We start from the raw sequence: 23,840 nt of genomic DNA, 5'->3' as shown, positions 1-23,840 counted from the left end.
ATTGCGACCTGTACTTTGATAACAACGTTTACATGGACACACGGTCGAAACGGACGGACATCGTTAAATCAACTTATAAAGTGATTCTGAGTCGATCGGTATACTTAAAGGTGGGTATAGTACTAATATTTTAGTGCGTTACAAACATCAGCACAAACGCATAATACACTTCCCACTATAGTGGTGTAAGGTATAAACAGGTTTTAACAACCATTGTTAACTTAATAGTCGTTTTTGCATAAAGCAGTAATAGTTTTACTTCGACCTTTTTTATTTGTATTAATTTTATATTAATGGGACATTTGTCCTTCCTATGACTATATCTTAAAAAAACTTTTAAGATATATATATATTTGTAATAAAATTATAGTTTATATATATAGAAATAGTTTTATCGCTTCAGTGACAACAATTCTAGAAAAAAGAGTGCCAAATAATATTGTCCACCTAGATTTTGAGTTGGAACTACAGTACTCCTGTAGTTTAGTAGTAAGTTTTGTAATCTGTCAGATCTTACGTCATGGGATCGATTCCTACCAGAGACACTGTTAAAGGAACTGTCAACTGGCCTAGGTATTTTTCGTCGGTTTTGATGTAACTTCTCCCAAAGAACAGCATATCATTTAAATGATCGTTGTTCCACATTATCCATATCCTCAAAGATATTAAGCATTTATTTATAATTTATTAAGAAGTTTTTCTATACTATATTAATAACCTTACTAAGCGAAGTTTATTCGACATGTCATTATCCTTTCTACATTAATCTGTTGAATCAATTTTCGATCAAAAATTTTATAATTTCAGTTTAAAAAGTTTAGAATCATTATTTTTGTGAACTAGTATCATACATACATTTTTCCTCATGTGTACAAACATTTGGGAGGATTGAATCATTCACAAAAAAGCACAAAATACATTCCAACTGAAAAATTAAGAAAATGCGACAACATTAACAAATTCTGTTTAATTTTTTGTTGATGTGTTCTAAACATCTAACCCAGATTCTCATTAAAGGCATTATACATTGATTTTCATACAAATTTGATTTGTGAAGAAGTTACTAAATTTTTTTCTAAAGCAATTAAAACTTACTCTTACTATATAAATATGTATATAACATACATACATATCGCTCATTTACTACAAGACTGGAATAACTCAAAATTCGTTTTTTTGAACTGTTTATTAATTGTGCTATTTTAAAGTTTTTCATATAACTTTATCTATTTTCAAAAATGTCACTATTTTCGGAGTTAAGGTTATTTTTTGCTATAAACCTAAAAAATAAAGTCACTTTTTTCATATATTTTAATAAGTAAAAATAAAGTTTAAATTCAGATTAAAAATATAATAATATATGTATGTATGTACATCTTATTTATCTGGTTTTATGTATGAAATCCAATAATTTGCTTAAAAGTTATTTCAGAAGTAATAAAATGTCAAAAAACATTTAAAGCCGTTTTTCTCCAAAAGTCATTTTGCGTTATGCCAATCTTATAGTAAACTAGCTGCGTGTACCCGGCGTTGCCCGGGTTTCTTCGAAAATTAAAAAGAATATTTTTCTATCTGTAATGACTATACTTTTTTTAAATAGATGTCAAAATTTAGCTTATAACGATAAAATAGTTATTATATTTTTCCGCATTTTTTTTAATACTTAAAGTCAGTTTCTGGACCAAAAAGTCCTTTAAAAATTTACAAATTGATAATGAGCTTAAATTAGGAAATTTTGACTAATTTGTAGACAAATTTAAGAAACTTTAAAGGTAAGGATAATTTTATAAAAAGTGGGCGTAGAAAGGAGCGTGGCATCGGATCACTATCTTATATATAGCCTATAGTTCTTTCCAAGCTTATAACTATCGGTATGCAAAATTTCAGGTAAATCGGTTTAGTAGTTTTTGTATATTGTGATTGGAAAATTGGTGTAATAATAGTTTTAAAAAAAGTGGGCGTAAAAAGGGGCGTGGCATCCGATCAAGATCTTATATAGCCTATTGTTCCTTTTGGGGCTAGACCTATTAGTGGTCCAAATTTCATGTAAATCGGTTCAGAAGTTTTGCCGTGAAATCGTAACAAACAAACACACAAACAAACAAACTGTCTGTTTTATATACAATAGCATAAGCGATAAATTTAAAATAATTCATAATTAAAATAGAGGCTAGTTTGTATATAAATGAATTAATCAAGTTATGTTCAATTTAATTAGCTCGAATATGAATTAAAATATGCGTGCATTATTAAATTTTCCATTTTTTAAATTTTTTTTAAGAAAAAGTTGAAATGTTAATCTATTACATACTTAGAAAATGAAATGAATAATTTTATTATTTACAGTTCTTAGTGGACAGGGTATTATAATGAGATCATAAGATCGAGTTATTACAACGGGAAAGTGTTATTTTGTGCATAATACATATGATCAATATTTCCTTATGTTATACATGGAATTAAGAAATCAATAAATCCCATCTGAATACACATTCGTACACATCACAGTTATGAGAGATTTGTACTTCAATCACAGTATCTGTGATACGTAAATAAGTATAAATATTACATTTTGCTCAGTTTAAATAAAACATAGATTTTATTTATTAATAATTTGTACTGGCGATGTTAGCGGTTTTCTTCACTGTTAACCCAAGGGCGAAAACTTAAGTGCAATGAATCCTATGAGCCATGCTGACGGAGACAAGCTGATTGTCTTCTTGCCAAACGAGCGCGAAACTAAGAACATCCTGGCAGACATCTGTTCCAAACATTGGTCGGTCTGTCAACATTACTCTACCGATTGCATCTCTTGTTACTGATATAGGACAATGAGCAGAGTAACATCAAGCCTCTGTTCCATATTGGACGGCTTGATCCCAATGGGACGGCATTTAACTTGTACTGGCATTAGTTCAAAAATACAAATATCCACATTGAGCCTAATGTTACTCAGCCGCACCTCCTCCCACATTGGAATAGTCGTCGAACTCGATGTCGGGCTCTTCCAGTTTATCCTTAGCAGAATCCGCCGAACTCATTGCAATGCTTGTCAACGAACGAGAAATCTTGACAGATCCAAGAGCCTTTTACCTGGCAATGTAAAAGGACTTAGATCCTCCAGCCACTTCTGCCAGGCTAAACCTGCTACTGAGACCTTTAAATGGCAGCAAACGGAGGAGTCCTCTTCTTTGCCTGAAAATCAGCCGACGACTAAACGCAAGAAGGAGCAAACTATAGCACATTAATGCATGCGAAAATGAAGACTTCACCTCAAAAAAGGATCAACATAGGTTCAAGATCCCTTGAAATGTAATTTATAAAATATATAAGTTTTTATGGGGAGTGCCACGCCCACTTTACTCGTATCGCCCATTTTTGACACAAAGAATGCTTTTATCAAGAAATAATAATTTCCAAATGGTATGGTTGAAAAAGGTGAGGAGCTATTCCTTGAACCGTGGATGCACCATGATAGAGTTCGTAGACTTTCCATCAGAGGCTATAACTGTCCACGTTATATAAGAGGCTTTATTTTCGCTACAAAATTCTATTAAGGAAAGTAATCTTTAATAACATTCTTCTTCCTGTTCCTATTATAGAAAAGAGAAGAGACATTGAGTTAGATGTAAACGTGATTGCTAGTTCCCTAAGCTTCAAACTATCGGAAGGTGTGATTAAGGGTAAACCTACACGAATACTCATAGATTATTTAACAAGGGAAAGAGGTAAGGAAACTGGTCTCTTTATAAGTTGAAAGTCAGTGAATTTAAAAATCAAGCACGGAGATCGAAACTAAATCAGGGAGAAACCTTTGTAGTATATATTATAGAAAGCTCCTAAGGAACGAGTCGTCTTCGTAAAATTCTGCCTAAATCCTTAGATGAATGGAATTTGGATTGCTGGAGACCATGTCATTATCTGCAGAGCCAGAATCTGCCATTCCCTTTCTCAGATTGGGTTGGGCAGATCTACTGTTGGGTTTGTGGATAAATTACCTCCTATGGAAAAACGGTTGCATACGCTGACGAAGTTGAAGAAGCTGTAAATTACATTCACCTTAGGACCTTATCTGAAAGGTTGGAGAAAGCTCTTAAGATCATAAGCTAATGGAGTATAAACTGTGGTCTTAGTGTAAATCCTGGAAAGACGGAACTTGTATTGTTATCCGGCAAATACAAAATTCCTCAATCCTCACTTTCTCTATCGCTGCCAGATAGCTCAAAAATTGGGGGTTATTCTTAATAGAAAGTATCCTGAAGTCTAAATATACTATCTAGATCTATTAAAGTCATGACAACTTTATATGTTATCCTATTGTTATTCACTGGGTAATTAACCGTAGGAACTTCAAATGGCTATTTGAAGCAGTACTCATGCACTTGGCTAGAACAGGAATTATCTTACGAAGGTTATGAGATCAACAGCTCTTCTCATAACTGGTGCTTTTAGAACAACTTCTAGCAAGACACTGTTTGATATGCTTAATATGCTGGCTGTTGATATTCATGCCGGACAAGTGGTAATGTGCACAGCAGCCAGATTGAGTATTACTGGCAAGAAGAACATCTGTTCGAAGGGTAATGCGAAGATTGTAGATCTTCTTCCAAATCCCCTTTACGTTATAGACTATTGTGCTCCGAAACCGTCATATCATCTCGGATAATTCTGAATCTTCCCGTATAGATGTTGATGAGTCTTCGTGTCTATACTGTTGAATCAAAGTCAAATAAGGGATTTGATGTAGATATCTTCATTGAGAAAATTTGGAACTAAAATCTCTTTTAGTTTTAATAATGACTGTACTATTTTACAAGTTGAAATATTAGCTGTAAAGAGGGCAATAAATTGGCATAGGTACTATCACCCAGCAAAAAAAGTGTGGAAAAAGATGTAGAATTTTCATCACAACTAGTAACCCGAAGTGCTTCAAATTCGGGTGTAAAACCTATGAATTTTACATTAGCGTGTCATTGGAGGGATGTTGTTCATTTTTGGCAACTTTGAACTACATCTAATCTTATTTTTAGAAGCAGTAAAAATCCGATATTTGGATGTCAAAAATAAAACACATTCTCTTAATGACACGCTTATGTAAATTTCACTACTCTTTCACCAAATCTTGAGGTACTTCAAATATGTTATTTGTAATGACTTTTCCACATCTCTTTCCTCACTTTTAACTGGGTTTTCATTTGTAAGGAAATATTTGGTTTATAAAAGTGAAAAATATGTAATCGCATTTTAAGATGTGATTAAGATGTAGTTTGTAAAGTATGACATCAATTATTTTTTGCTGGGCAGGTATCTAATAGGAATATAAAAATCTGCACTGATAGTCAAACTACATACTATTTAATCTCTGATCGGTGTGCATTCAGGACTATCACAGGAATGCCGGACGTTCTGAGATATTCCGTGGTGAAATCTGGAACTACGTTGGCTACACTGGATATAGACCAGTTCTGCCACTAAAAATCTTATATCCGATATTTTATACAGTTCAGCTCAAGACCGATGATCACATGAGTGTACTAGGACGCTATGGTCTTGTATGAATCCACAGAAAACATCCCATCTAGTCCCAGCAAAAATAAAAAGAAGCACTTCCAACAGAATAACATTTATCACCACTTCAAGAGTAGCACCAAGTGTATTTTTTACCTTCTGTGGAAATTATGTTTTATGACCTCCGAAAAGTGAAAATTTTTTTCGTTCTTAAATTTGTATGGGTTAAAATTTTTAATTTTGGAATTTTGTATAAAATCCCAGCAAAAAATAATTGATGTCATACTTTACAAACTACATCTTAATCACATCTTAAAATGCGATTACATATTTTTCACTTTTATAAACCAAATATTTCCTTACAAATGAAAACCCAGTTAAAAATGAAGAAAGAGATGTGGAAAAGTCATTACAAATAACATATTTGAAGTATATTAAGATTTGGTGAAAGAGTAGTGAAATCTACATAAGCGTGTCATTAAGAGAATGTTTTATTTTTGACATCCAAATATCGGATTTTTACTGCTTCTAAAAATAAGATTAGATGTAGTTCAAAGTTAACAAAAATGAACAACATCCCTCCAATGACACGCTAATGTAAAATACATAGGTTTTACACCCGAATTTGAAGCACTTCGGGTTACTAGTTGTGATGAAAATACTACATCTTTTTCCACACTTTTTTGCTGGGATTTGTCTATTTCCCTTATTGATGTTAATATTATTTAAGTCAAATTAGTTGTATTCTATATTACTACAATTTCACTTCCAAATAACTTCAAAAGAAAAGAACATATAAATTACTTCTTCAGAATGACTTCAGAAGTATTGAATTTGGGATCAAATAAAAATAACATCCCTCCTATGTGTTAAAATCATCACTTCTACATGTCTTTTTCAGTACTTCCATAGAGTAAATTCTCCTACTTTTAAGTTCTATTTTTGCTGTTTTTTTAATTATGACTTTCTATTTATTTTCAACATTTCCTTTTAAAATATGTACATAATGACAGTATTAGAATATTTATTTGTCCCAACATATCGGAAAAAAACTTTTAATTCTTCGCGTATTTTAGTAACATGGCAGAACTCACAAAAGTATGTTCAGAATAAAAAAAATTAAATCTTTTATGGGAAAAACAACATTTTTCATTTAATTGCCGGAAGGTCGACTATTCTATTAAGAAATGTTTTACCACTACATATAAGATGAACTTGAAATTGTTGCTGCTTTGGTTGTGTACAACTGTTCGTTGAACTAGAACTACTTACATTATAGCCACTGTGTGTGTTGGAATTCACTTTGACCAAAAATATAGAAATAGGTATGTACATAAAATAAAAACAATTGAAATATTTTACGATATTTTTGGAATAAAAAACAAACTTTATTATGAAAAGTCTACAAAAGATAAATTGCATATTTGATATGCATTAAAACATATATAATTATAATGAATAAAAACTGATTCGATCATAAGCATAAAAAAGCCGAAAAGTACCTACACACGTAATACATAAATAACAAGTAAGAGTGAAATCTTTGAATAAATTAATGACAATAATTTTAAATTGCCCCTAGTCCTTTAGTAATTTAACGAATATAATTTTAAGTTGCCATTGTCATTTAGGCTAAAATGCATTGAAAAATTTTATTGATTATTTTAAAGCAACTTTTCAATATCTTTAGCAATGTCCATGGGATCGGTGGTAGGAGCATAACGGCTAACAGGAATACCTTCCTTGTTTACCAAAAATTTGGTAAAATTCCACTTAATACCGCTGCCCAAAGTGCCAGTTTGTTTGGCCTTCAAATATTGATATAAGGGTGCGGCATTCGAACCGTTTACATCAATCTGAAATATAATAAGAGTTGATATGAATATTTATGCGTGTAATTATAATGATATGATGTAGTCAATTACCTTTTGGAAAACATCTCCAATGTCAGCTTTAGCATCACGTAAATGACAAACCATAGCTTCGCCATCAGCTTCAGGCATTTGTGAGCCAAATTGATTACAAGGGAAATTTAAAATCTTCAAACCTTTGTCACCATATTTCTCACGCAAATCGGTAAGTTTTTTGTAATTGTTTTTGGTTAAACCACATTGAGAAGCAATGTTCACGATAAGTACAACATTACCCTTGTATTTTTCAAGAGAAACATCCTCGCCATGGGTATCCTTGACGGTAAAATCGTAAATGCTCTTTGCGTTTTTAGCTTCCTCAGACATGATTTCAGACTGAAAGTAAATATTTTATTTGTATTAGCTACTGTTTGGAAAGTACAATAGTAACGTTATATATTAATTTTGTTAGTATGTAGTTAGACGTGGTAATGCAGTTAGTCATGAATATAATAACCCTTAATTGCACAATACTGATTTTACCTAAAAGAACCCAGCAAAAAAGTGAGGAAAAAGATGTTGAATAATGTAGAATACTTTAGAAGCAGTAAAAATCCCATACTTGGATGTTAAAAATAAATCACATTCTTCCAAAGATACACTTATTTAAATGTCATTGTTTTTGCTTTTGTGACTTTTTTACATCTTTTTCCTCATTACTATTCTAGGTTTATATTTAAAGGAATTCTTGGTTTATAAATGCGAAAAATGTGTAATTGCATTTTTATGTGTGATTAAGATACTTTTTGTAAAGTATGACTTATTTTTTGACTTTATTACTTTGATAAAAATAATGTGATAGTGCAATGATTTGCACTAAAATATTTTTTTGTTTATGCTAATGTAAAACGCCAGGTCTGATAAGGAGGAAGGAGGTCTAATATTTACCTATATTATATAAATAGTATACCAATAGTTTCTGCTGAGTTTTCTGAGGCAGTCTAATATTTAGAAAAACATATTATATAGACAAATCAATAGTTTTTGCTTTTCGAAAGTTAATTGTATGTTCATATATAAGATATATTATCAAGCAATGTTAATAACTACAATTTTAAAACAACAACAGAAAGAAGAATATTGTTAATTAAATATTTATAAATTTTGTTGTTAATATTTTAGCAACAGTGGTTATAATTATATTAGCACAAATAGAATAGAAGCAAATTGAGTGTGAAATTTTTTTCAAAGTACAGCTTAAGATTTAAATGTTCATATGCACAGTGAAATGAGACTAATAGATTAACAGCTCTATATAAAAGAGTTGATATGGGTATTTCCACCGAAAACTCTACTTTTGACACATCACGTCACGTACCATTAACTGCCTATATCTGGGGAAAAAATATATATTTTTAAATTCTTTATATTTTTATGTAAAGCTCTAATAGCTCTATGCAAAGGATAAAGAGGCGACCAATCCAAAGCAATTGTCCTAAGATATTGTCAATTAAGGTGCGTGACGTGATGTAACAAAAATATACTTTTCGGTGGAAATGCCCATATTCATAAATTACATATATTTGTTATCTAATATTTAAAATATTTATATTGAAAATTAAATATGTTGTACATATATGATAATTTACCAAACAATTTAAATAGATCAACATTTTTTTGGAGAATTGCTAAATTTAAAGGAACATTTTGTAAACTAAACTAAATTAATTTGTTTTTAAATTAACATCATATATGTATGTTTTAGTCAGAATTTAAAAAAACCTTTTTATTATTGTGTGTTGTTGCACTATATGTATTATCTACAACAATAACAAATAACTCATGGGAAATACTTATACGCATAACACTGTGCATTTTAAATTACTCACATCGGTAATTGCTGTTGCTTTTACATTGGTTGTTGTTGAAGTATGAGCTGTGCAACTAACGCTCGTCAATGGTAAGAGTACTAAGCAAATGCGTGTCCTATTTATTAAATCTGTTTTAGGACACAAGGTTGTGAAGGAATTGCCTAGCTTTTGTTGCTGTTGCGGTTCATGTAATTGTTTTGATCGCCCTTTGGCGAGCATTTGGCTCATATTACACTTATTATTATGATATAGATTATTTCTGCCACTAGTTACAGCTGCATTCTTAAGGCATTTGATTAAATTACTGGCAAACATTGCAACTGGAAATAAATCCAAGGTAATTGAATTTAATGACATTGTTAACGCACATGTTTTTATTTCAATACTGTAGTGTATGGCTAAGAATAACTTGTAATCGAAACTCCGAATAAAAAAGAACAATTTGTACTAAAAATATGTATGGCCATTTCCATATGTAGAAAAAGTCGAATTATTTTCATATTTAAGCTACTTATTTGCCCTATAATTGGTGCTAATTTGTTTGGTTTTTAAGAAAATTGAAAAAACCAAGACATTCCGCGCGGGAAAATTTTTAACAACATGTAATTTGATTGCTTCCCTATTAAAATATAATAGGTGGAAATGGTCCATTTGAAGTTATGGAGAACTGTTCGCATTTTTTAATATTTACAATATATTGTATATAATTTATACATAGAAATTGGGTTTAAATTATACTTGACTTCAAAGCAAAACAAGTCTCTATCTGTAATTTTCATGAAAATAAGATTTTGATGGCAAAATATCCAGTAAACTATCCCGCATCAGTGACATAAATATCGAAGAAAAAAAATATTTTTGGCAATTTTATAGCAATTTTTAAATTTCTCTAAAAAAATAAAAATTCCGAATGCAAAACTCTCTATCTTACCCAAAAATTGCTTCAAAGTCTATTATTTTGGATAATTTTCTGATGCAAAACAAGTGTTTTTACTAATTTGGACATGCTGAACACAAATCCGGCAAAATATTTCAAATTGGTTTAATAGTTTTCGAGTTATTATGATACTTATTTGATTAATTTTATTGCCGTATTTAACCATATAACATAGGTTTTGGACCAAAGTCCTATAATCTGTTGCTTTTTCAACATATTTTAAAGTTAAAAAAAAACTATACATTAAGAAAATGGGAGTAAATTGAATAAAATAAAATATTTATTGATTTTAAATCAAATAAAAAATGTATATTTCTATGAAAAACTCTCTATCTGAAGATTGTAAAAAATGTTCGTAGAAAAAAGCTCTATCTGATATAAAACGATTTAATTTTATGGTCGTAAATATATATTGTAGAAGAAAAAATTTAAAAATCTTCACGAAATAGCGCGACTTGTTTTATTTTAGATAGAGACTATCGAATATAGTCCCTCGATATACTTCTATTAAAACTGTATAGCTATATATCATGGTATAATCATTTACAGGTAGTCCCAATTCTACAACAAATACAACTAAGCAAAAACAACATGTATTTTGTTTTTGTAAAAATATTTTCTAAATGTCAGAAATAAAACTAAAAAAAAACAATTCAATTTGAATTTTTCCTTATATTATTTTCCTTATATTAAAAGGAAAATTATAAAATGCAGATATAATTGTTATGAAATGCATATGTCTTGCAAAAGATAGGAAATCTACTGATACGGTTGATTGCGCAATGAATTCCGCAATCTACATTTCATATTTTAAAAACAATATTTTAGCGAAATTCCAATACTTTTGGTGATTTTGAGATCGTGACTGTGTCTGTGCACTTGCATCCCTCGGGGGCATGTTACCTTGATGAAAGATCCCATCTTGGTGTTATTGCAATCCCGGGGAAAAGAAGTGCTACCAGAACATCTAGTCTGCCGGGATTGATGATGATCAAATGTATCCTCGGCCTTTCCTTGGAATGATTTGATATAGGTAGAACCAGAGAACCGCACAATCTGTTACCACGGGAACCGGTAGCCCGCAAGGCAGAGTTTGGGACCCGGTTATTGGAGAGGTACTTTCAGGGTGCCCGTGGTGGCTGTGTTTTAAACCCAAATTCGCAGAAACAGAATGTCAGTTAAAAGACTGATGCATGGTCAATTCTATGATTCGTGATAAGTTCGGTGCTGTTGCCGAAGACAACAGATACACCACAGAGGAGAGACTGTGAAACTAAACGTTGGAAATGAGTAGGTGTTAAATGTATATGATACGGGATGGCAGGCGTTCACGTAAAGCACTTCGACATCTTGTGGTTTAAAGTCCTGCGGAATAGTATTTGTACTAACAACTTCATCCGTAATTAGCCGGATGGACGGTTTTAAAGTTTTTTACTATTTTTTGCATAAAAATGTTGGCGGATTATAAAAAACACACATTATAAAATTTTTGTTTCTAACGAAAATAATTTAAAACAAACAAATGAAAAGGTAAATAAACTTTGACAGTTAGAAAATATAAAACAAAATAATAAGCTGCCTTATTGATTTCACCTGTAAATTAATACATCTTATCCAGGATGCACTAAGTAAGGTGAAATCGTTAAGGCAGATGATTTTTATTTGTTTATTAAAAAAGTGCTTGGGTTGTGTCAAAATAAATTAATTTATTTTTATTCTAAAAAAAATTATATTTGTGTTTTCAAAGCAAAAAAAAATTAAAATTTAAATTTATGAATTAAAATGTTCATAAAAAGTTCTCAAATAAGAAAACTCTGATGAAGAAGCATTAAAACATTGTCCTGCTGCAGATACAAGCTAAATATAAGGAAGGTTTTATAGCTAATATTGAGAAATACACAAAAAATATTTCTTTCCAATGTTTGTTATTTTTCAGTTTTAGAAATTTCATTTTGACAAAACCCAACTCTAGGCAACAAAAAAAAATATTGTGTTTGTTGCCGAAACGCTCTCACCTTACTTATTACATCATGATCTTATCTATATATAAAATTTGTATAGTATCCAAATTTTCGAATACCAAAAAAATTTCAAAATTTTAAATTTCTAAACAAATTAATAATTAAATTTCAAAAATTCTGTTTATGTTCTAAGTCTGAATGCTGTGATGGAAATAATAAAAGAAACGACCTTATTTTGCGGTAAAAAATAATTTCTCTCAAAAATTATGCGTTAAAATTTTATGTTTTGCATCTTATTTCTTGTGATATATAGAGTTTACAAGTTTTTTTGCTCCATCGTATTTTATTGGTATTTGAAATATTTAGCACTGGAAAAAATAATAGAAACGATTCATAGTATTACACTGGAGACGTTTTTGTACTTATTTTAAAAATTTTAATTGTAAAGATATTCCCAATATCATAATATACTGTTTCTTCGGTTCTTTATGTTAACGTTTGTTTTTTTCAACGCCTGGTTGACCATATGAGTTCTGACGGCTGTTCATCAGATTCTAACGGATAGTTTTTGAGAAAATGTAGTTTTCACCACAAAATAAAGTCTATATATTTTCCACCACTGCATTTATAATGTTTATATATTAAAACCTTATACATATAATTAGAAATAATTTAAAAATATTTACGAACTAGAGAAAAAAAACATAAACTTGCGTTATTTAAGATAAAGACTTTTAAGTATACATAGTCCCTCGATATGCTAATGAAATTATAGTATAATTAATTAACCTTAAAGAAACGCTTTAATCCAAATTTTAATATTGGAAAATATGTTTATTGAAATATTATGAATGTCATTATCTTTTAACGGGTTTTATTATGAGATATGATTTTGTTTTCCTTTAATTAATACATGTTCTTGGAATTATACAATTTATTGCAATTTTGATATCCCTTATCAGTGACATTTGAACTAACATTCGATAATCAAATATATTAATAATGTGTCTGACTACCAAATCAAAATATTTTCAAATTCGAACATTATATTGTTATCAGATGTCTATATACATATATTACTAATTTCAGTTTAAAAATGCAACATACTAATACATATACTAATATATCAACAACATACTAATATATAAAAAATGTTCAATAAAATACTTCAATAATTTTCGAATTTAATTTCGATTTATCGAACATAACATTATAATGCATTGCAATTGCATTGTTATCAGGTATCTTTATGTGTGCCAAATTTCAATCAATTCGGGCCACGGGAACTGATCGAAAATTCTGCTACAAAATTTTAAACATTACAAACCAACAAACTAACCAAGAAAGTTTCAAAAAGTTAATAAAATAAACGACAAAACTGGTGACTTGAAGACACTTGTCCCCAATATGAATTTTTATATATGTATGTATATTATGCTCGAACATTCTTCTTAAATACCCATTCTGACAAAGATTTTCGTTTTGCCAACGCACAAGTGGACAATTTCGTAAAAGTAATTTATCAATAAATCACTGGAATTTAAACATTTATCTTAAAACTCTACTATAATAATTAAGGCGCAGTTAACTGTATATATTCATTTTACCCATAACAATGTAGGTATATTATTTTAAATCATTAAAAATGCACTAATCAATAATAAATGTGAAGTTAGTAAGTGATTATAATTAGAATTTAGAATATGTAGTTTAATTACTTTCAGATTATAGTAGTAGTAATAAGATCCCAAGCCAGTGACAAGTGCTCCAATTAAAAAATGCAATAATGTTTTGGTGGTCATTTCACTCGACTATAGATTTATCTGTAGACATAAACCATACAAATTATTATACTCGTTATTACAATTTAAAAATATAATTTGCCAATCATTGTTTACAAAGTATTTCACCATAAAGAATTCAATTATCTACAAATTTACAAAAAGAAAATTGCATGAAAAAATAAGTATGATGGTGCAAAGTTCAAATCGATATCACTTTTTATGTCCCATTCTCCTGAATCATTCTAGATAAATTTTGCAATTCATTCTTATAAAGATTTCCAATAATCATATTTCTGAACTTTTTAATTTATGTACACATACTTAAATAATTTCAATTTGTATACTCACTTTTAAAATTTCTGAAAAATATGTAAAAATATATTAATTTTACTCACTTTTGTTTGGTAAAATAAACTTCTGACCGGCAATTAAACTTGAAAAACAATGAGTGATTTATATATAAACCACAGATACAAGGCGAATTCGCATAAGGTGCAAGGCGAATAGACTATAAGGTGAAGTCATTTCATTTTGCGGCGAATTCATGAAATTTTTTATATATGTAGTTTGACAGCGTCGGGTTTGAGAGAGAATTTTTTTATATGGAGTTTGACAGCTTCGGGCTAAATTTCCATGGACAAAAAAACAATCAGCTGTTGAAATGACTTCACCTTATTAGTTTCGCCATGCATAAGATGGTGGCAGTTCTGCAACAATAACATTTTATATGCAAAGTATATTAATAAAGTAGCATCACTTGAACAGCTGACTATTTTTTTTAAACTAGATAAATGAAGCAAGTTGTCAAAGTTTGGTTTGAAAATTGTTAACATTGTTTACGTCGCCATTTTTAAATTGTGTTTTGCTATTTGTTAAAATTTGTGAAAAGTTGAAAAAGTGAATTAAAAGTGGTTTTAAAGTAGTTTAAAAGTGTAATAAATTGTATAATATATAATAATATAATTAAATTGTTAATATTTTTAACTTAAAAGTAATATATTTTATTTATGTTTTGTTCACATTGTTGTTCAAGGAAATTTTATTTTGACACAATCTTAAATTATTCCAAAAACAAAATATATGTGGTTGTTGTAGATGTTGTTGTACAACAAGAGATGTCGCTACTTTATTAATATACTTTGTTTATATGTATTTTGTTTTTGCACAAGGCGAATTCACATAAGGTGGTGTTCCAAGGCGAATTCATATAAGGTGGTGTTATTCAATCAGCTGATAATTTTTTACTTAATTCGCCTGGTTTACGTAGCTGTCAATGTTTGTTATTGTTTACATTTTTATATTTAAAAATGTCCGTTAAACGGAGAAAAACTTCGTTAATATTTTGAATTATTTATGAAAAAATCTGAAAATACCAAGCATCTCGTAAACAAACATAATTTTATTTAAATAATGGCATAATTGGTATGTATACAAATATGTTATTTAAGAAAAATATTTTTTCTATTAAATGTTAACAATATTGTTTTATATTTTATATTAAAATTGTGTAGATAACGTGATTAACTAAAAAAATCTCTTCCGGAACACTTAATATTAAGAAACGCATATGAAGTATTTACACGTCCGGCGGCTGCTACAATTATCCATTTGCAACAAATATTCATTCATTCGTAATATAATATTTTCATGAATATGTACTTTTTTATGTTTATTTTTCACAAAAAATTAAGTTTTTTACTTAACTTTAGGCACTCACTTAAATTTTGAAAATTAATCTGCCGGAATAGAATTTTTCGTTTGAAACAAACATTATTCAATTCAGAATATATTTTCCTCACAAATTTTAATATCTTTATTTTTTAATAAAATATAAACTTTTTACAAAAATTTGTCATCAAATGAATTCGCCGTACTTATGGTTTTTGACATCAACGTAAACCAAATGCAAAAACAAAATACATATAAAATGTTGTTGTTGCAGAACTCGCCTTGGTGGTGTTCATGGCATCATTAGAGAGGTGACTGCAAGGCGAATTCATATAAGGTGGTGTTATTCAATCAGCTGATAATTTTCTTCTTAATTCACCTGGTTTATGTAGCTGTCAAAGTTTGTTATTGTTTACATTTTTATATTTAAAAATTTCCGTTAAACGGAGAAAAACTTCGTTAATATTTTTAATTATTTATGTAAAAAATGTAAAAATACCAAGCATCTCGTAAACAAATATCATTTTATTTAAATAATGGCATAATTGGTATGTATACAAATATGTTATTTAGGAAAAATATTTTTTCTATTAAATGTTAACATATTAAACAATATTGTTTTAAATTTTATATTAACATTGTGTAGATAACGTGATTAACTAAAAAAATCTCTTCCGGAACACTTTATAAAAAGCTGATAATTTTTTTCTTAATTGGCCTGGTTTAAGCTGTCAAAGTTTGTTATTGCTTACATTTTTATATTTAAAAATTTCCATTAACTTGGTTAGTATTTTAAATTATTTATTTAAAAAATCTAAAAATACCAAGCATCTCGTAAACAAATATCATTTTATTTAAATAATGTCATAATTGATATGTATACAAAAATGTTATTTAAGAAAAATGTTTTTTTCTATTAAATGTTAACATATTAAATAATATTGTTTTATATTAACACTGTGTAGATAACGTGATTAACTATAAAAATCTCTACCGGAACACTTTATATAAAGAAACACATATGCCATCGACAGCTTACTTCTACGGTATAGCTTAATTTAGAAATCTATTAAATGTTAACAAACTAAACAATATTCTTATATATTTACACTATGTAGATAAAGTGATTAACTAAAAAAGGCTATACCGGAACGCTTTATATAACAAAACCCATATAAGGTATTTACCCTGCCGGCGGAAATTACTCCGCCGGAATATAATTATCGATTCGCAAAAAAGATTCATTCATTCGCAATATAATTTTTCATGAATATGTACTTTTTATGTTTATTTTTTATAAAAAATTAAGTTTTACTTAATTTCAGGCACACACTTAAATTTTGCAAATTAATCTGCTGGAATAGAATTTTTCGTTTGAAACAAACATTATTCAATTCAGGATATATTTTCTACACAAACTTTAATATCTTTATTTTTTAATAAAATATTTAAATTTTTAATTTAATTAATTTTTACATACTGTTTCCGTAATCTACGTGAACCTAATGCAAAAACAAAATAGACGAACATTTTGTTGTCGCAGAACTGCCACCACCTTATGTGAATTCGCCTTGCCACAGAATAAACACACCAAAATATGCGCCGACAACCATAAATGAAGTCTGCTGAAACTAAAAATGTAGATGCCGTCTTAAAATCGGCTAAGTTTTCAGCTGTTTTTAATTTTTTTAAACGTATGGAATAAAGCGGGATCCGAGTGTATAAAAAGAAGGATTTTGGAGGAAAAATAGGGATTTAGAAAATTGTTATACATATAAAATCGAAAATTAATACAACTTAATATAAATTTCTTTTATTAAAAATCAGCGAAATTCTTTTGCATAAAATCTAATATAGTATTCAGAATAGTATAGTTTAATAACGCAATTATGATATGGGTTAAAACAAGTTTTATATTTTTGCCATATTTATAAATAAATCTCAAAAACAATAGCTGTTCTTTTTTAGACTATATACATACATATAAATATACAGTGCCGCCAAACAATATGATAGAATTTGATTATCAATATCTCGAATGAAAGCTATTTGTGTGTACTTTCTTCTGTTACATATGTATAAAAACGTTTGTCAGTCCACCTAAATGTGATAAAAAATGCAAAAGGACCTGAAGGAAAATAAATTTCGGAAAGAATATTTTCTAGCAAGGCAAATGTATCAGGTACATGCATCCGAGAGATCACACACCGTGTAATTATTTCTGCCAAATAATTATTTTTTTATTAAAGTCATAACGGTTCCTGTTGTAAGACATGTTCCTGTCATTATGATTTTAAGTTAATTTCAATAAAATTAAATATGTTATAAATTGCTTAATTTTAAGTAGATTTCGATCAAAAATCGTAATTTCGTTCGGTCTGAAGGCTATCTGTTTTTACCTAAATGGAACAATTTTACGAAAATAGTACTTTTTACATCTGTGCATCTCTAACGTTTTTCTATGAATTATAGCGCCATCTAGCGGTCTGCAAAGAAACATAAACTGACATATTCGAATGCAGGAGTGTCATAGAATTGACAGATTTTTTACGTGAATACAAAATTTTCTTTTGTGAAACTATAATGAGTAGAAAAAAATCGAAGTTGTAATGAAATAAATACTAGAAAATAAAGAATTATTTTTGTAAATTGATAATAAAATAAAAACTTTCTGATGCAAACATAAAAAGCAATAATGTTTGAGTGGTTTTATTGGCAAATTGATGCAGTGGTCACATAAAAGTGCAGTGCATCCATAAGAAAATACATAAGAACAGAGTAGAAAAGTTTGACACACATTCAAATCTACACAGACATTTATATTTTTATAAAATTAAGGAGGAAAAAATAGATTTAAAATTTTATTTTTTATTTTTGTAACTCCTAAGAATTAAAAGGAGCAACAAAATGATGCTCTCATCGATAAATAATTCATTTGAGCAGGACACTCATGATACGGATGCGAACTGCGATGGGCCAGATTTGGATTTTGTGTACGCAGACATTGATACATACCAAAATGAAATTGCCGAACTGTACAGCTATACGGAGTTCAGTGAATTCCAGCAAAATGTTAAGGCATTCGAAGATCAGATGGAAATGTATGATTTGCCACCCAATTGGCAGAAATTGGACTCAAGTGCCCAAAGGGGTATTGTAATGAAGTTAATGGACCAGTTGGAGGTTTCGAATCGATCTTTTCGTATGCAAGCTGCGAGATGTATACTTTATTTGGCCCAAGGATGTTGGGCAGAAGTTCAGTCGGATGAAGAACAACATCAGAATACAAGAGAGAATGTGATTGTTCTCTATGAATTAGGAATTTTTTCATCATTCATAGATCTGCTGAATATGGAGATTGAGAGTGCTTGTTCACCCGATATAGTGGCTGTAAAAATTACCAATGTCACCCTTGCCGACTCGGCAGATCTGCGTGTTATATTATCAGTACTTTATACTATCACCGAAACAATTCGTAATGAGAAAGACAAGGATAGCGAAGACTATCGAAAGATAGCTGAATCATTTGTGCAAGACATAAACAGTCCTTTACCAGATGGAGAACTGCTTTCGGTAAAGCTTCTAGGAATGATTACTCGTTTCTGTAGCGGGGCTGCACCCCATTTTCCAATGAAAAAAGTGGTGTTGTTGCTTTGGAAAATATCACTAATGGGTTTAGGCGGCATGGAAGTGCTAAAGAATCTCAAAAACGAATATCGGATTAAAGCTGGCTTAGAACCGATAACCGAAGATACTCTGGAAGTAACCAAATGCATGCGGGCTAGTTCTCCTCCCGCCACAGCAGCTGATTACTTGGACAATCAAAACCTGAAGCGCAATGCCTTCAGAAGGTCTTTAATGAAACAAAGATTTCTGGATGAACAGGAACAAATGGATATGGAGATGACACCCGGAAATGAAAGTGCTCCAAATGGAGGAAACAATGGTTCTGGCAATGGAGGTGGTAATGGAGGCAACCAAAATGGTGAGGATGACTACTATCGGCCCTTTGAAGATCCATCTTCCACCACTTCTTCATCTGGCATTTCAACTGCAAATCCCAATAATTTGCCCAGTTATAGTGCACAACCTTCAGTGCAAGCTCCACAAATAACCACTTGTTTGCCCTGGACTCCAAAAGTACGCCAGAAGGATATTGATCAATTCTTAGATATATCACGCAATAAGTTTATTGGCTACTCCCTGATCGACGATCATGAAAGCTTAGCTGGTCTGCCCCAGCCTATACATGAAGGCGTCGAGACACTAAGGCGTCACATGTACGTAAGTCTCGCGGATATTCAAATAAAAAAGGAGGAAGATATCGCCCGAAATCCTATATCCACTCAAGAGGATGAAATTCAAATGACTCCAGCAGAAGTTCTCTATCAGGCAATCCTACCGAACTTGCCGCAATATATGATTGCACTGCTAAAAGTTTTACTGGCTGCTTCGCCAACTTCCAAGTCAAAAACCGAAAGTATCAATATCATGGCAGATGTTTTGCCTAAGAAAATGCCACTCACAGCCACGCAATCCACCAAACTGACAGTTGACATGGGTCGTCACAAGGAGATTATTGTGAAAGCTGTTTCAGCCATTATATTGCTGTACTTGAAGCATTTTAAATTGAATCACATCTACCAGTTCGAATTCATGTCACAACATTTAGTTTTCGCCAACTGTATTCCGTTGGTTTTGAAATTCTTTAACCAAAACATCACTGAATTTGTCAGCATGAAGAACACAATTCCATTATTGGATTTCCCATCGTGTGTGATTGGAGAACAACCCGACTTGTCGGGCGAAAGTTTCGTTTATAGTGGTGATGTCACAGACAAGCCATATTCGTGGAGAAATGTATTCTCTTGCATTAATCTGTTGCGTATTCTAAATAAACTTATCAAGTGGAAACATTCGCGTGTCATGATGCTGGTTGTCTTCAAATCTGCGCCCATTCTAAAAAAAACCCTTAAGGTTCGACACGCAATGATGCAGCTATATGTTTTGAAACTATTAAAAATGCAAACAAAATATCTGGGACGACAATGGCGTAAATCAAACATGAAGACAATGAGTGCTATTTACTCGAAAGTACGTCATCGCCTCAACGATGACTGGGCATTTGGCAATGATTTGGAATCACGTCCATGGGACTTTCAAGCGGAAGAGTGCACTTTGCGTGCATGTGTAGATAGATTCAATTTGAGAAGGTATCCCGAAGCCACCCAAAAGTGTGGAGCAGGCGGTAACAATGGAAACTCCGCCAATAATTCAGATAACTCTTCATCTGGCAATGTTGCTAGTGGAAACGTTGATGGCAACGGTGGTGGTGGTAATGGAGGCGTTGGTTATACATCGGGCGCGACAGGCAATGGTATAGCTTCAGGAGTCGGTGGACAGTTGCAGGATTATGGCATTGAGGGTGGTTTCCCAAGTGATGAAATTCTAACACATTCAGACTTTGCATTCTTCGGCCATTCTGGATGGTGGGATCGTAAGGTTGAATTGACCGACTATTTTAAAGCAAATTATTCGCTTTGGTTGGAAGAGGAAGTCTACAACAATCAAACCGATTGGGATGCTCTCTAAAATAAATAGACACAATATGATTGTAAGTGTTGAAAATTTTTAATTCTATTTTTAGAATTCTTTCATTAAAAAATAAACTGCATACAAATATCTGTGTATTATAGTATTTATTTTTCTATCTTTTCAACTTTTATTATTTGAGAATACACTGCAGTTTTTGAAATTTTTAAGTTAAAAGAAATTAATTTAAAAATCAAAGAAAATTAAACTTGATTATTAAACTTTTATTTGTATGGTAATTTTCAATGTCTGATTACATTATAAGAATAATTATATTTCCCATAATCTAATTAAAAAAATAATGCTAAATAATTAATATTTTTTTAATATCATTGCAGCTTAATATTTCGTGTTTATATATGGCCCACAAAACAGTTAAAATATTAAAAATAGATCAACTGTAGAAAAATTTAGCGTAACCACTTTATAAGCAATTTTTTATCACAAAAATAAAATAGGAGCAACACCAATTATTTTAATTTTTATTGAATGGTATAAACTACATAATATATTGGAACATACAAATTTATGTACACAACATGTTGGATTTTAAATAAATTATCCTGTAAGGACTACCTAGAGTAAAGTACATGTGAAGTGGATACATTCTATTCAATAATTTATTTGATGTCATGTTTGTTGGAAAATGTCAGTAAAGTCTTGAGACGGTGATCATTTGTAGAATAAACATCAAAGGTCTTAATATTAATAAAAACGAACTACTAAACAACTCGCTACTAAATTTTTATGTGTGTAAATTTCCATAAGGGAAAAATATCAGTTCGTTAGTTTGCAGCTTGTTTATTATTATGAATAATGCCGCAAAAGTTTAAAACTATTTTATAAGTTTCATTTCCATTTTCGTTTGCCTTTAATTGAAATACTAGTATTTTCATATATAGAGTAACATTAGTCGTAGTTTATATTTTGATATTCATTTCAATTGTTTATAACAAATATATATTATTAACTAAAAATTGCAAAAGTTTATATTAATTTAAATTTGCCTATATTTTAGGATGCCTCTCAATATTTATTCAGCCACTTCATTAAGCTCACCAATTAAAACAAAATAATAGCATATTCATACATATTTATTTACTAATTCGTGAGACGCACTAAAAATCTTTGCATATTTGTGTTATTTGCTGAATTTTTGTTTTCTTGACATTTACAAGATATTAAGTTTTGTGTATATCTTTTTATTAGTTGATCCACTACAGTAAGCAGATCAACTCAAATATGCTTAGATTTTGAATGTAAATCTTTATATATAATAATTACTCTAACTAAGTCACTCACACATGCATAAAATATAATAACTAAAAAATCACACACAAATCTGTTATTTAAAAATAATATATTCATACTAACATTTAAAAATAATAAAGTAATAATAAATTAATACAAAAACAGATCATAAACATGTTTTTTTTTTTATTAATTCCACAACAAATAACTATTTAATACCTCACTGCACGAACAATTGAAGAACGCCAACACCACCTTTACGTAATTCACATTTTGATGAGATCCAGAATGATAATGTTGAAGACTGTTCTGATCTTTACTTACATACATCTTACATTTTATCAAGATTTTTTCTTAAAAATTATATACATATGTACTTTTAGAAAAAATCAATAAAAAGTTGTAGTCGGGGATGGCGCACAGTAGTTTGTAGTCCTTTCGTGAGCTGGACGTTTTTTTACATTTCTTAAAATTTTAGAAGTTAATTTCCAATATTCGAACATGATTACCCCTATTCTGCCTTTTAATTCGAATCGAAATTTTCTCCGAGTGGCATCTTTGGTATTCTGTATTTCTATTCTTACTCCGCCGTATAGCATGGAAATAAAATGTAATAAAGCGTATTTTTCTAACGGTTTCGTTATTTGTTGGAATACTTTTTTTTCGGTCGTAGCGTAAATGAATACGGAAAAGCAGAATATGGGTGATTGTATTGTCATCAGGTCAGTAAATGTAAGAGATATATTAGGAACCACAATATTATAATGCCACATATTTTGTTTATTGAAGGATGTTTGGTAGGCGAACTGAAAAGAGCAACTCGCCGAATAATAAGATACATGTATCTATATAAATTACATGTTCACGATCATACATCATTTCGCGGAAATATATTTCTCGATTGCAATTTTCCTGATTATGCAAAAATAAGATCGTTAACATTGTTTTATAAGATTGTTAGTCTAAGCAATCATATATGGCCAAACTGAGAGGCTCAATTATAAACCATGAATCCTAAATAAATAAAAATATCGGGCCACGGAAACAAACAATCTATTTTGTATTCATTTAACAATTAAAAACGAAAACTTGATAACAGAATCCGGTATGTGATGGAATTCGAACTGCACAGAAATAGCTTTATATTAATTGAGTTCATTGAAAAAATGTGAAATTTCTAAAAAGGCAATAATGTACTCCAAAGACTTGTTTATGTTCTATAAAGCTTAGATAGCTGTTTCATATTTCTGCCAACAAAACATTCGATAACGCAAACGTAACATATTCCGGTTATGTGAGAATCAGTTTAACTTGATAGTCAAGATCATAATTGCAAACTGTAATTTTTTAATTTTTCAGATTGCTTAAATTAGTTTATCTACGATATCTAATGAAAAAATGATACATAATTTTTCAAT

General features: G+C 30.2%; 2 protein-coding genes across 7 annotated transcripts; one reads left to right on the top strand and one right to left on the bottom strand.

The window, feature by feature from the left end:
• Positions 1-6,862: 6,862 nt before the first annotated feature.
• On the bottom strand, positions 6,863-14,461 carry LOC119604851 (probable phospholipid hydroperoxide glutathione peroxidase). Of its 6 annotated transcripts, none has more exons than XM_037957772.1 (4): positions 14,307-14,435; positions 9,248-9,549; positions 7,434-7,754; positions 6,863-7,364 (listed from the first exon to the last, which is right to left on the bottom strand). In XM_037957772.1, exons 2-4 carry the CDS (start codon positions 9,542-9,544, stop codon positions 7,173-7,175), a joined length of 810 nt encoding a protein of 269 aa, XP_037813700.1. In that variant the 5' UTR covers positions 9,545-9,549; positions 14,307-14,435; the 3' UTR covers positions 6,863-7,172. The 6 variants fall into 6 exon arrangements, with proteins under 6 accessions (XP_037813700.1, XP_037813854.1, XP_037813775.1 ...); XM_037957926.1 differs by lacking the exon at positions 9,248-9,549 and adding an exon at positions 13,846-13,950 and having other exon boundaries at positions 14,307-14,413; XM_037957847.1 differs by having other exon boundaries at positions 14,260-14,356.
• Positions 14,462-18,090: 3,629 nt separating this feature from the next.
• LOC119603126 (striatin-interacting protein 1 homolog) lies at positions 18,091-21,913 on the top strand. The gene is made up of 2 exons (XM_037955066.1): positions 18,091-21,193; positions 21,510-21,913. The coding sequence occupies exon 1, from the start codon at positions 18,487-18,489 to the stop codon at positions 21,169-21,171; it is 2,685 nt and encodes an 894-aa protein (XP_037810994.1). The 5' UTR covers positions 18,091-18,486; the 3' UTR covers positions 21,172-21,193; positions 21,510-21,913.
• The last annotated feature ends 1,927 nt before the right edge of the window (positions 21,914-23,840 follow it).

Source organism: Lucilia sericata, unplaced genomic scaffold, assembly GCF_015586225.1.
Source record: "Lucilia sericata isolate MDLA Ls3-8-SP2 unplaced genomic scaffold, ASM1558622v1 Contig000000F_arrow, whole genome shotgun sequence".
Classification (NCBI taxonomy): domain Eukaryota; kingdom Metazoa; phylum Arthropoda; class Insecta; order Diptera; family Calliphoridae; genus Lucilia; species Lucilia sericata.
This window is presented reverse-complemented; position numbering and strand designations above follow the sequence as displayed.